At 34.6% G+C, this 14,806-nt stretch overlaps 1 protein-coding gene across 1 annotated transcript in view; it reads left to right on the top strand.

The window, feature by feature from the left end:
* The window catches only part of LOC132947280 (potassium voltage-gated channel subfamily H member 8), a 212,034-nt gene extending 209,904 nt beyond the window's left edge, over positions 1-2,130 (top strand). Inside the window, exon 15 of the mRNA XM_061017541.1 lies at positions 1,176-2,130. Coding sequence (XP_060873524.1) covers positions 1,176-1,988 — 813 coding nt within the window. The 3' untranslated portion in view covers positions 1,989-2,130. The remainder of the gene's footprint in view (positions 1-1,175) is intronic.
* The last annotated feature ends 12,676 nt before the right edge of the window (positions 2,131-14,806 follow it).

Below are 14,806 nucleotides of genomic sequence, written 5' to 3'. Positions count from 1 at the left end.
ATATTTAATGAGAATTTCAAGTATCTACGGTTAATTGTTTTTGAGTTACCTACGACAAAATAAGAAAATTTAATTTTCCGAAAATTGGTTTTGCTTAAAAATACTCATTTTTCTGTAATTTTCACAATTATTATAAGAAAAATACTTTTTGAAAGAACTTTTTACTTTTACTTTAACCTAACCCTTTGATAGCCCTCCACCCCCAATGACATTAACTATCTACCAGAAAAAATGTAAAAGTTTAAAATCCAATTTTCTAGTATAAAGTGTCTCTAGACACAAAAAGACACACACTTAATAATGTAAAATCAATTCATCCATCGTTCCGCTCAGAATCTAAAATATTCAAAATCGTATTATACTGCTTTTTTTCACCTTGTACCATTGAATATTTTGTATGGTATAGTGTATATGTTTCTATATACATCCTAAGAGTTTTAAAATTTATTTTCTCGAAATATTTCATTTATGAGACAAAATAGTTTATTATGACAAAAAAGTAAAAGTGTATAGTCATAAACTTATAGCAAGAGAACATATTTTGTAAAAGTTGGTTTTATTGTAACGAATACTAATTAATAACTAATAAATAATGATCAATAACCAGGGACCCAATCGATAAGTTCTAAATTAACCAGTTATACCTACAATTAGTCCATTACCATTAGGTATATCGTATAATATGTATTTGTATTAGAACCTACCATTAACCGCATTATCATACCATGACAGAAACTCGTAAACCTCGCAGGCTGATAAAAGTCATTCTCATCATCGATCTGCTTTGTATGTATAATCAACAGTTTTTTTAATCATATTATTATTATACGGTCGAATCCTAATAATAATATTTTTTTCACAATTCCATTGAAATATTTTAATTGAAAAATGTCAAGTGAAATATTTCAGAAGCCAATACATAATAATTATTACACACTATTATATATTACGGACATTATAATATTAAGGTCCTTATAGCTGCAATTGATCGATTCGATTAAATTATTTAAAATTGTGAAAGTCCCCCCCCCCCCCCCGAACACAATTTCCCGCCACCGACTCACTCATGCACACACCCACGGACACCCACTCATAAAATATATATATTATGCACACGTCATATCTACGTCATCGCGCGTGCCTTTAAGTGTCTAAGTCCGAACGATCTGTTTCAGGTGAAAAACGCCATACAAGCGCTGCAGGAGCTGGCGACGACCAGTTCGAACGTCAGGTATCCGTACTCGTTGCCGGCCAGGTCGAACCCGGACCTGCCGGAGAACGTCAAGCGGCCGCAGATGGCCATCCTGCAGCGGAGCTCGTCGCACCCGCCCGAGGTGTTCGGCTGGGACGGGACGGTATACGACAGCCCGGCGCACCAGCCGCACCACCCGTACCACCACCACCACCATCACCACCTCCTGCAACACCAACAACACCTCCAGCAGCACCACCAACACCACACGTACCAGCAATCGAGCCAGCAGTGCCTGCCGTACCAGCAGCAGCACACCGGTGGCGGCGCCGTTTACACGCATCCGCCGTCGTCGTCACCGCCGCATCCGCACCAACAGCTGCAGCTCCAGCAGCCGCGGTACTACCACAGGCCGTCGGTGGCCAGCACGGCGGACGTGGCCGTGCAGACGGACGTTTCGGGCGTGGACGTGTTCGAGCGGTTCGTCAAGGCGCACCGGACGCTCGTGCTCGAGTGGCTCAACGAAAGCGACCACGTGGCCGTCACGGTGTACGACGACGAGACCGCGGCCGCAGCCGGCGGCGGGAGGCGACCGAGAAACGAACGGTCTCCGTCTTCGTCGTCGTCCGCGGCGTCATCGTGCTCGTCGCCGCCCCGGCAGGCGCGCGCTCCCGCGGCCGACACCTCCGACGGATCACCTCCGGCCGGAAAGGACGACGCGCCGCGGGAATGGTACCCCCGCGGCCAACCCCCTGGTGGCCACCGTCAGCGAAGACAGTGGCGGCGGTGGGGGTGACAGTGGAGGCGGCGACGAGGACGACGGCGGTGGTAGTGGCAGTGGCCACGAGTCCATCGAGATGACGCGCATTGCACCCGCCGGTGACGCCGCGACCGCCAACGCGTCCGGTTCAATTACTACCCTTAAGTTCCACCCGTTCGTTTGACGATAAGACTGAACAAGACACACATACACACACGCACACACACACATCACCAGTGGAGGTCAAAAGATTTTGTCAAGGGTGGGGGAGGGATTTGGCTGAATTTTTAACGCACAATTTGACTGTCGAATATATAATTTATGATTATCAGATCTTAAACGTTGAAAAAAAAGGTCACCGGGGGGGGGGGGGGATCTATCCCTCTCACAACACCCATTGACGGCCACTGACGCACACACTTATAGGTCGTAATTTCACGTAACGCAATACATTATGTTATAACATGGGAACATTATCGGGGGGGGGGGGGGCTGTATTCATTAATAATGATAATTGTGTTTTCGTCTTTTTCGTTACGATGTTTTTTTCATTCGTCGCCGCCAGAAAATATGGTCCTGAACGCGTTTTCGCGGCCGAGTGTGACATTTATAATAATATTACGTCCTGGTTCCTATTTTTACCTCCGTACCTATATTACTGTATTAATACGTTTAGTATCAGTGTGCAGTTACAGGGTGCTTATTTTCTCGTCGCTGAACACTCCTCTATACAGTCCTTGATCCCTACCTCTACTTTAACCTCGAGACAAACCTAAACGCTAGAGCCGACTTTCCTCTGCGCGCAGACTTTTATATTGTTATACCTAGGTCACGATATTTTAAAACGATTTATAATATAATAATCGTAATAATAATATGTAGGCATCGGAGAAAGTCTGGGGGGGGGGGCGTTAGCGCAGGTGTCCCCGTTGGTATCAAAACGAAATAGTGATATTATTATTACATATACGGCCTAACCTATACGTCGTATACGTAGGTATTATTATATCGTATATAGTTACGCGATTTGCGAAAAAAAAAAAAAAAACGTTTCCGGATCGATCCGTGTCGCCGGATATCCAGGCATACCTAACGGGGAGGGGGAAAAAAAATCCGATACAAAAACGAATTAAGACCCGGTGACGGTCGGTGTGATTTAAACGGACAAAAAATAGGCAGGTTAACCTAACCTACCTACGTGGAAGAATAATCACCTTCAAGTAGGCCGCGGCTGCATGCGTGGTATATTATATTAGGTATAAATTGAACAGGGCACGAGGAATTTTATTCTAGTGATTTATAGACCATAGTGATTTATGCACACTCCATTCTATGTTTTCTCTTTTTGGTTGTTTCGCGCTCTGTCCGTCGTACGATTTAAAATCGTCGGTTTTTTTGTTCCGTTGTTTTATCGTTGTTATTATTTTTTTTTGCATTCGTAATTTGAAATACAACACTCGGCGTGTTTATTTTGTTTTTTTTCTATTCGATTCTACGCGGAATTAACAACAACAACAATAATACCTACCCGTGTCGTTAGAAAATTTATGTTTTTCAAAGGAAAATGTTTGGAAAACTTTTTTTCTCTACACACGCGCGTCTGTGTGCCGCGATGACCGCGTCCAACGATTTTTTTTTCGCAAAACATCGCATGATAATAGTGATAAAATAACACGACACGATAATATTATTATAATAGTACAGTTACGTGACAATATATACGTCCTCTCGATTGTTTAAAATACGCGGTTTTCGATCAATCAGAGAATAACAATAATAACATAATACCATCGTCACGACGTGTGACACAATGATAATAATGTTATTATCACACATCGCGCATTGACATTTAGACGCGGAAAATAACTTTTTCGACGAAAATCGGTTCGGATTCTTTTGCGTCGAAACGTGCGTCATAATATTTTCTGTAATATCATTATTTTCGCGAGTGTGAGACCGCGGATGCGCGAACGCGTTCACGATGGAATATAATAAATTAATATTATCGAAATGCCCGACAGCGTCGCAGTTGATTGTTCCTGGTACAGCCTATACCGGTGTGGTACCTAGTTACCAATGCCCACGAGTAAACCTCTCGCGACAAATCGACAATGATAATAATAATAATAATTGTGATTATATTACACACTCCAATTACGTATTCCCATTCGTACGCGGCACAAGACGCCCTCTGTTCAATAATAATTAATAGCGCCCACATATATTTCGATATATCATAATAATAATAATAATAATAATAATAATAATATTATTACCTATATAATAATATAATATTATTATTGTCTGCCAGGCCGCCGCCGCCGCCGCTGCTACACTGTTGACGAACGTCTGTTGTTCGTAATCCAATCAAATCTCATCTGCAGCGACGATAACGCAGTATTAATAATATTCTTCTTTTCTGTCGTAGTAAAATAATAATATTATATTATTATTATTATGCTGATGCGGGAACAAAGGGTTTTTAACTCGACGCGTGTGGATGTAATATCATAATAATATCATCAATAGTGGAAAACAGATTTTTCGCGACTCTTCAAAATTAAATTTATGAATACCGACACGAACCATCAGCTGAGACTAATTCTGAGGTACGATTTGGTTAAAAATCCGTAATTCGTCGGATTCGGACTGTGCGCACAACATTATTATTATTATTGTTTATGCCGTGGAGGAATAGGCATCGTCGCGATACGCACAACCGCTGTTTGATTTAATATACCTACATCGGTTTGAACCATGGTTGAAATAAATAGGTTATTGCATAATATAGACTCCGATTGTTATCATCAGAAACAAAATGGCTGCGTAAAGGGATATCACAAATATCAATTTTTCTTATCATCAAAAATACGCTGACAAATTCAAAATCCCGCGCATATATACTCGATTATTATTGGCTCCCTTTACGCTGCCATTTTCGTTTCTATCATCAAATATTTGATCGAGAAGGAGTATAAATGCAATAACTTTGTATACTTCAACCCCGGTCTGAAAGCCAATAATTTATTCACTTACGATGATAACTTTTTTTTTCGGCGATATTTTTTTAACAACCAAAATATACCGTCACTGTTGCGCAACAAGAGAGAATTTTTCAAAATAACGTTTTCCAGAAATCCTACCTTCCGCGGTAAGCCGTGTCGTCGTTATTAAGATGTATTATTGTATTGTCTTATATACTTGCCAGACTATTACACGTACCGTACAAGTTCGATTGGCAGACGAAATTCCTTCGTCGGAAAACCTTTTTACTTCTGCGTCCGAACCAGAACGTAATAATAATATTATTGTGATACTTATTATATTATAGTTTAAAACTGAATTTTACGAAACCACCGAGATAAATGTAAACCCTTAATAGTCTGTTTTCTAGTTGATGACGCGCAAAAGGCTAACGACGATTTCAGTACGTCATATTTTACAAACGCGTTATCAAGACGAAATCGGAAAATATTTATTCACCGTCACGCCCATTCGACTTGAAAACAAACTCGGGGCGATCATTATACATTATAATATCATTTTATTATTATATTATTTTATCGGGTCTTGCGTTCGAAATGTTGCGTCACGTCTCTGCCAGCAATTTGTTTTCGAAAAATTGCTCGAAAAATTCGAACATTCGAAATCTGTAGTCGTGTTTTTTTTTTTAAAAATAATCTCACATCTAAAAATTACAATTACCCAACTAGTAATAATTACCGTGTCCCATCGTTTCAGCAAAAGCATCGTTAACAATATAACATAATATTATTATTACCTACGAAACGATAGTGGTTAGGTTAGGTTAACGATATAGGTATGACGGGGAGAGTGCACGGCCACTGCTGCACCGCGGCTGCGGTCAAATGGATTAAAGTCGTATGGGTAAAAGTGGAAAATCTTCGCACGCGTTTTAACTAAATTATATTATTAGTATCTCGTGTGGTGTGGAATCGCAGTCGAGTTGCTCTCCGTGTGCTTACGGTGCGGGATTCCCCAGGGGAAAACGATTTAATGGTCGAATAACAAAGTTTGCGGTCGTTTTTTTTCTTAAAAATAATCTTAAGTAAATTACACTCGTCCGCGTCTGTTCGGAGCAGATAAGAAGAAGGCTACTCGCGATTGTTATATTTTCGAGTCTCTTATACGATCGCCGCGTGCTATGCGTACGCCGTTAAAAACTTTCGCGACGTTTTCACAATCGTGTAAAATCACTAAATCAATATAATATTATTGAGCGTTTTTCGAATACCTCACACGAAATCCAATCATTCTATGACGAGGTAAACACGACGGACACCGATCACGGTTGTGTGCATCGTGTTGGCGTATTCACAACAGCAATATCGATCTGACCGCAAACGGCGTTAAACCGATAGGAATATTATGTGGTCGTTGTCACAGAAGTATTCTGCCAGAAACGTTCGTAATCCACCGTTTGTGTTCCGAAATCCGTCGCAGTCATAAACATAAAAACAATATCGAAATTTCATGGCACAACAATATAATAGTCGTCTACACGAGAAATGAGTTCGCGTATTGTATGAGAAGATCTGGTACAATTTGATTGGTGGGGTTGAGACGGATGAAGCCTAACGATTTTCAAAACGACACGATTCGACGAGTACAGCGATATTTTTCATACAGTTTATTTTTGAGATAATATAGCAGACGATTACATATTATTCTATAGGTAGTGTTCAACCATTCAGTCCGAGTGACACACTTGCCAAGAAAATATCCTAAACGCTGTTCCATAATATTATTACGATGTTCGACACCCGCGAAAAGGAAAATTTCAAAATTATTTTTCAAACCGTTTTTTTTTTTAATTTTTAAAAGTCCTGGGCTAACCACCGACCGCCAGACGGATTCAATTCGTCTTAAAAGCAGTCGGTTTTCGATAGACCGAAGGTTTGACGACCGACACCTATAATAATACCTACGCAATACGTTATAATACCAACACGACGTTCCAGACGTAATTATTATAATGGCTTTTTCGCGTAATTTCAAGAGTGATAAATAATGAAACTAGAGGAATATTCTCCTCTACTATAATACGACTAGCGGTAATCCACACGCGCAAGTACATCACGAGCCCTTTTCAATATTTAACGTACCATATTGTTAAGGAATATTATTATACTGTCATCGCGCCTTATGACGTTATTAATACATTTATTTTACACAAACGATTTGCACACTCGACCCGAACACAGCCAGCCCCCTCCAGGACCACGTGCACCCCCTACCCCGCCACTCAACCACCTGCCCATTGCCGCCACCGTCCCACCGTAACTGATCTCTTGAATACGATCGAAATATCATTATTATAATATAATAAATCAGACGGAATATCATTATATTATTATTAGAATGTGTCGTAGCAGCGCTCAGTATTTAATTGAATTATTTATTTCCTTTGCGGTTTGATTAGGTATATTAGGTATAGGTGGGTACCAGGTAGGTTAAGTATAGGCGGTAGTCGTTTTCCGACGTGTTTGGCGAGATGGTATTATAATATGTTTGCTATTCACGAGAATATAAAACAATGATATAGGTTAGGTACTCGTATCATCTTTCTTCTACGTTTTCCGATTTTTCTGGTTCTATACAAATGGTAAAAAACAAAAATACAAAAAAAAACAAACGATTAATTCTTTTTTTTTTTATTTAGAAGCACCAGTAAAAGCAGTCGTGCTGGCTCGGTTTTTTCCGCTATAATCACACACGAGTGGTTTTAGCATGCACGATACACTTTACGTTTAGAATTTTTTATTCCGAAAGTAATCAGCCTATATATATATCATTATGCGACCGGGTTCTGTTCTGTTCCGAACATTTCTTTCGCCTTACGTTTCCATTTCGCGTTTGAAAACTTGAGTGGGTTAAAACGACCGGGCCTTCGCGGGGGTGATTAAAAGTTACCAACCAAAAAAAAGAAAAAAAAAGAAAGATAATTTGAACAATACCTTTTCCGTTTTTATTTTTCCTAGGATGTTACACAGGGTAAACATAATATAATCATTTATTATTGTGATATAATTACTATTCGTATTTTAAGTCTAGCTCTATAATATTATAAACTATTGTATATTTGATCTAAAGCACTATTATATTACATAGATGTACATAAATATAATATATATATATACATACATAATATATTACCTATAATATGTATTTATTATTACAATAATTATTATAGAATAACATTATATTATTATTTAGAATGTTATATTTAAAATATTATCGTGTCATATATAATAAATTATATTATGTATTTATATATATATATGACAAAGATATGTGCGTAAATTATATTTAATATAGTGTTAGTATATTATTATTATAATAATATAGTTAATATTAATATCATTATTGTTACTATTTGTTTAAAATCGTTCATTCATACTTGTTTTAAATTGCACACGTTATTAGTATTGTTTAATCCCATTGTTTTGTCAACATCTGCAGCGTTTCCGGATCAGAGAGTTTTGTTAGTTGTATTAATAACCGATAGTGATTTCTAGTCACGAACGTTGATCCGGAAAATGAGTAATACGTTTTAAAGTGTTTTTTTTCAAAATCCGACGGGACTTAGACGCGGAAGCCTATAGTAAAATTATGCATTTAACACAAGGCGTAGCAGTGCTCAAGAACTGGAAAATTAAATGACCCTATTAAACCTTCAGAGTCTGAAGTATATAATATTGTATTCGTATAAGATAATGCATCAATCAGTATGCCTGTACATAATATAATGTTTGGACAATCACGTATAGGTCATCGTCCTTGACCTATATTTTATATAATTATATTGTAATGGCGCGTAATTGTTTACGCGTATATTATAACATAATATTGTATAATATTATTATTATTGTGCTCGTGATATTCATCCTTTTCAAATGTATAATTAAGACTATTAGTGTATTGTGGTCTATATATTATAGCGTATAGTATCATAGGTATATAAACCAAATTAACGGCAGTTGCACGTGTATAATAAGAAAAATAATATGTCATTCAATTTCGCGATTACAGTCATTGTTTGTACGCGAGACTGCTATTGTAAATTAGAGAAACATTGAAAACTCCACTATCTTCTCAAGATACACCCTGTGCCAATGTAATATTGTACATAAAAATACGCTCTACGGGCATAGTGATCCTGTTCTGTAGAATCAACCAAATTTGATAATTTTTTTTTTTTTAACTAACAGATAGTAATATTCTACAGGCCGCATCGAACTCCGTTTTTCAATATTTTAACCTCAAGCTTTATAATAGTATGTCTTCAAAAATAATACAATTTTAAGCACTTTTTTTATATATGTAACTATATTATACCATTATTTGAAATAAAATAAAATCAGAGTTTGGTGTGGCCTGTATAGAAAGTCTTCTTCTTTCAGATGAAAAAATAGTTATCGAAATCCGACAATTTTACAAGGGCTGAGAATTATTACCGTGAAGTAATTTTTTTCGATATCAACCCCCCCCTCCCTAAATAGGTATTGGGTGAGTAGATTAGTGGAAAATTATAGTTATAAAGGTGGCAACTAAAATATAAAACGTAATATTCAAGTTTTATAGAATTGCGAACAATTTAAAAAAAACTGGCCCCGGGCCCCTTATTGGGGGACGTAACCCCCGCATGTGTTGTCTCCGTCTCACAAAATATTTACAACAAACCAAAAACTACTAAGCGCGGAACAATTTTATTCTCTCTGTATTGATAGTAGAATGACCAAAATTTATAATTAATAAACAAAACTTTATCTGTGTCGTAGTGTATTAATATTTTCTATGACACTAACCAATAATTTTTAATACTTAAATAAACAAAAAAAAACCTGATGTTCTCAAACTGATAACTTTAAATGAATTTATGTTATCCAATAATTATAAAAACCCTACGACACAGATAAAGTTCTTACGCGTTGTGGAATTTCAGTAATTTTACTATGAATGCAGAGGCAGTAAAATTGTCCCATGCAAAACAGTTTTATGTTGTAAATATTTTGTAAGACGGAGACAACCCATGTGGGTTGGACACCCTCTTGAGATGATAATAATGATGTGTACGGCGTGCCGAGTGTGTAGATATTTATATATATAGAGAGAGAGTAGTTTAATTCAATCGAAGTTATATTTGACATTAATTATTATTTATAGAGTTATATTCATTAAAGTCACTACAATATTATCGTACAATTACAGAGTTTCGAGGGTATGTGCCGCAGGCGGATAATATTATAATTTATAACTATCGAATAATACGAATGCGAAACAAAGCAAAGCTGTGAAATAATATAATTACGTGCGAGGTTTCAAAATAAACATTTACATTTTTGTCGTCGTACAAACGCCGCACTGTTAGAACGTAATAATATCTCGTAATAACAATGTAGGACGTAAGTAAACGTAAAATGTGTCTAAGTCATAAACTGTCATTGTACCTATATAGGAGATAATAATAATATCGTATAGGCACGTCTGTATAGTAATAATTAGCGAGTTCAGTGCAAAACCGTACAATAGTAAACAGTACTTACCTACAATGTGTGAACAGACATTAAGAGGCGCCGTGTATTATTTGGATATCGGAGGTCGCGTCGACGGTTTTTCCGGTGTGCAAGTCTCCAACCGAAACGTTTGTCCTCTCCGAAATCCACACCAAGTCTACACTCGCCACAATCACCGATAAATAATCGACAGACAATTCTAACAAATATTGACGTCGTGACTACCTATGTAGGTAGGTGATAAATCGTTCGCGATAAACGACCTTGTGCATTCAAAATATACAAGTATATTTTTAAACATTCATTATTCTCGATTTATCATTAGTCATTACTCATTACCGTCAGCTTTCATGTTTAACGTCGTCGGCTTATACTCACACCTATCCTCTATCGTGTAGAGAACCATTCGAGAACAATATCAGTTGGCTATCGTTGTCGTAGATATTGGTTACACAGTGTAATCTTACAGGTGTCTTTGTTATTGTATGCGCGTGTGTAGATAATTTTCTGTTTTAGATTCTCTCAGAAATATAATATATTTTACATACGGTGGCGTATTCAGAAGGGGGGGGGGGGCTAAAAGGGCATCATCCCTCCTATCCTAAAGTCTTATATAATAAACGGCAAAGTACAAGCCATGATATCAGTTCTGAAGATGGTTTTGAAGAAACATTTTGCATAATATTATCAATTATTTATAGAGGTTATTACGGTTACGGGATATAGTAATATTACGACCTAGTATAAGGTAACGGATATAAAATTCTGATTTATTTTGTTTAACCCCCCCCCCCCCCCACAATTGAAAAAAACCTGTGTACGCCACGTCACCACTGTTCTCATAAAGAGCCCGTTTCACGTTCGCTAATTGTTTAAAATTTTCGGTTTAGTTCTTCATTGTGTATTTTGCTAAAAAAAAAGAAAAGATTCATCGCAAAAATTGAAATATTGACTTTATGGTGATATCGTATTGAGCCTGGTGTTTTCGATAGGTTGAATTTGCCGAGAATTTGTAAGTTGAAGTGCTTATTACAAATGTCAAATGCTTCGTAAAAAGTATTATAATAATAACATATTGTGATTTGTGGTACGCAAAAAACTAAATAATTATTGTCGTTTGTTAATTTTTCTTTATTTCCAACTCGCGTTATTACTAATTTATTATTTATACACATTATTTACATTATACAATAATATGAACGGTGTACCTAATATTATAATGTTATAATAACAGTATATTATGTTGAAGTTTATGACTTAGATTTTATGGAATTTTCATTGTTTCTCCGATACACAACAACATTAAAAATGTTCACTATTTTTGACGAACATCGTCAGCATTATTTAAAGTATTCAAAATATTACATTTATTTAATAACACTGCTGCAGGTTTCGAACTAAACTATTATTGTATTTACACCTTCTCTCCGGAACTCTTCGTTCTTGTACGATATTATCTACAGTTTACGACGATGTAGATTTAATTTAAAGTAACAATATTGAAAACAATATTATATAAATATAATGAAAAAAAATTGTTTCTAAGTTGAAAAAAAAAACCAACCAACCAACCAATTCACATAATAGGTACTATCATCATTTTATTGTTATAAGTGTAAAAGTATCTAAATGTTGGTATCTAACTGTCTTGACTTAATTGTATGCGCAGCGCTGTAAAATGTATTATTTAATAGTTTAACGAACTATAATATGGTTTAAGCACCGTTTTGTCCGAGCTATTTTTTTGTTTTATTTTTCATTGTTATTGTTGTTGTTATGTTTCCTCGCTGAATGACAAAAAAAAAAAAAAAAACAGAATATACGCGTATTGTACGTAGTTAATATTATTATTACAATGTTTATACACGGAAAACGCCGTCAATTAACACTCTACTCTTAAGACATATTATAAATTATATTATACAATATTAACCTATTATTTTAGTTTTGTTGTTTAAAGTGACCTATTAAGTTTGGATGATACCGCATTATAACAGTTGTTATTTTAAAATATATATAATATATTATTATTATCTACCATTTCCAATTTTAATTTAAAAAAAAAAACGTCTGTAGATATTAATTCTGTTGTAAACGATTATTATTATTATTATGTTTCTTATTATGTTATATGGAAATAATAATAACGAATGAATAACGTTGTTTGTATAATTTGTTATCCTGTTTACCAAATGACAAATTGTCCGTGAATTTGTATTGCAGTTTTCCTATCCAATTTTTTTTACATTGATTATCATCCCGAATATTTGAAAACAATTATTATTATGTTTTTTTTACTTAGTTAAGGCCACACATCGCTTTTGGAGAGGTTTGATGATGTGGGCGTTTTAATGACATTCTAAGAAAATCTAAATTTTAAATGTATTATATATTTTATACTAATTTAAAATAGGTACCTAATTTATAAATGGCCATTCATTTCTTACGTCAGTAGTACATTGATTGATGTTGGGTTATTACAAAATTATACAAAAAAACGGGTTTGTGTAGAAAAAGATTGCTAACTCTGTAGTCAAGAAACCATATTATATTCACTATAATAGAAGAAAAGTACTTTTGCTTTGCAATGTCGTTGTTATTTTTTCAATATGACAATATCATGAACGTTTTGTTGAGGTAGATATTATTCTAGTTTAAAAAATGACTTACAACTTATTTTATAACAACTTCTTTTGTATTAGTGGTATCAATAAATAAAAACGGTATTGAATGGTTTAAAGTTCTCCTCTTTTTATAGTGAAAATGTGAGTTTTTAAATATAACTAAATTATAGCCCGAGTAGTTCTTGCCAGAGGTGGGGCTGGCCGCCTATAATCGGAACTTAAGGTTAAGACAGGTTTCAAGACGTCATAATATGACTTCTAAATAAATAAATTTTTTTAACAGCCATTTTCAATAAGCTTTTTTTTAAAATTTATTTCATAATCAAATAGGTAAGTACTAATAGTAACTATTGACAGTTAAATAATAAAGGACATTTTGTTTACAACATTAATAATATTATATTAATTGTTATATAAATATTCACTCCAACAATATAATACGTTTTAATTATGGACTTTGGAAACTACTTACGTTGTTTACCACAAATTTCACGACATATAACTAGTAATCGGCTGAAGTTGTATAAATAACTTTTGCATCAGATGAGTAAGTAGGAGAAATGTTTCAAATTAAGCTATCAACATTTGGTATTAATATAATTTATGTTTGTGTTTTATGTACTTACTATAATAGCTAAAACTATCACGTTAATATGTCCACGTTAAATTTGGAATAGATTTGTAAACTTGTTTAGTAATTTAATTGTTACACCTATATTATTATAAATAAAATAAAATAAACGATGAGTATGCATTTTGTATAACAAAAAACAAACCCACAAATAAATTAAGAGAATTACTGAAATTTATTTTTATTTTTACCTCTAAATGTACCGACAAGATTCACTTTCCTCCAAAAAAATATATAGAAGTTAAAGTCAAAAGATAGTCAAAGTATTTATACTGCTCCAGTAGATGGCGACAGACACAACTTTTTTTTTTGAATACACATCATTATAAAATCAATACATACATCGTTCAGCTCAAAATCTAATATGTCCATAAAATATACTTCAATTCATTAAATTTGTCAATTTATATAATAAATAATATTATAATATAATAACGATTTAAAATATATTTTATAATTAATACAAATCAAGCAGAACGAAATGAAAAATCATTGGTGACGATGATTGGATTTTTAATTACTATTGATTTCACTAATGAATGTTTTTGGTTCTCCTCAAATTCTATTTTGTTTTTAAGCTAACATAATAATTAAAGTTTGGTACAATAAAAAACTTCATGTTTGCAACTCAGTATCTATTCACAATTATTACAATAAATTATATAATTATTACAATTTACAATAACATTTATCAATTTCAAATTACAATGAATATCAATATTATCATTTGACTAAAATATAATTCCAATAATATGTCAAAGTATGTATATTATATCATAATGCGTGAGAACTTATGCTAAATAAAATAAATACTATGCACGATAAATAGGTATAAGTATTGTATTCAAAAATGGTATTAGATTATGAGAACAAAAAACAACAAAATAATATTATCTTTTAGTCTATGTTATGATGACTGTTGCGTATTACAGTTATACATTATGGAACGTACGTTTGAAATTCAGCTAACAAGTGATATATTTCACTAATAGTTCACCCACGTAGTCGTATCGAAAGTGTCAGTTGATGTTATGTTTTATTTTGTCAGTGTTATAGGTACTT

The sequence above is a fragment of the Metopolophium dirhodum genome, chromosome 6 (assembly GCF_019925205.1).
Source record: "Metopolophium dirhodum isolate CAU chromosome 6, ASM1992520v1, whole genome shotgun sequence".
Classification (NCBI taxonomy): domain Eukaryota; kingdom Metazoa; phylum Arthropoda; class Insecta; order Hemiptera; family Aphididae; genus Metopolophium; species Metopolophium dirhodum.
Note: the sequence above shows the minus strand (reverse complement) of the source record. Positions and strands in the feature narration are given on the sequence as shown.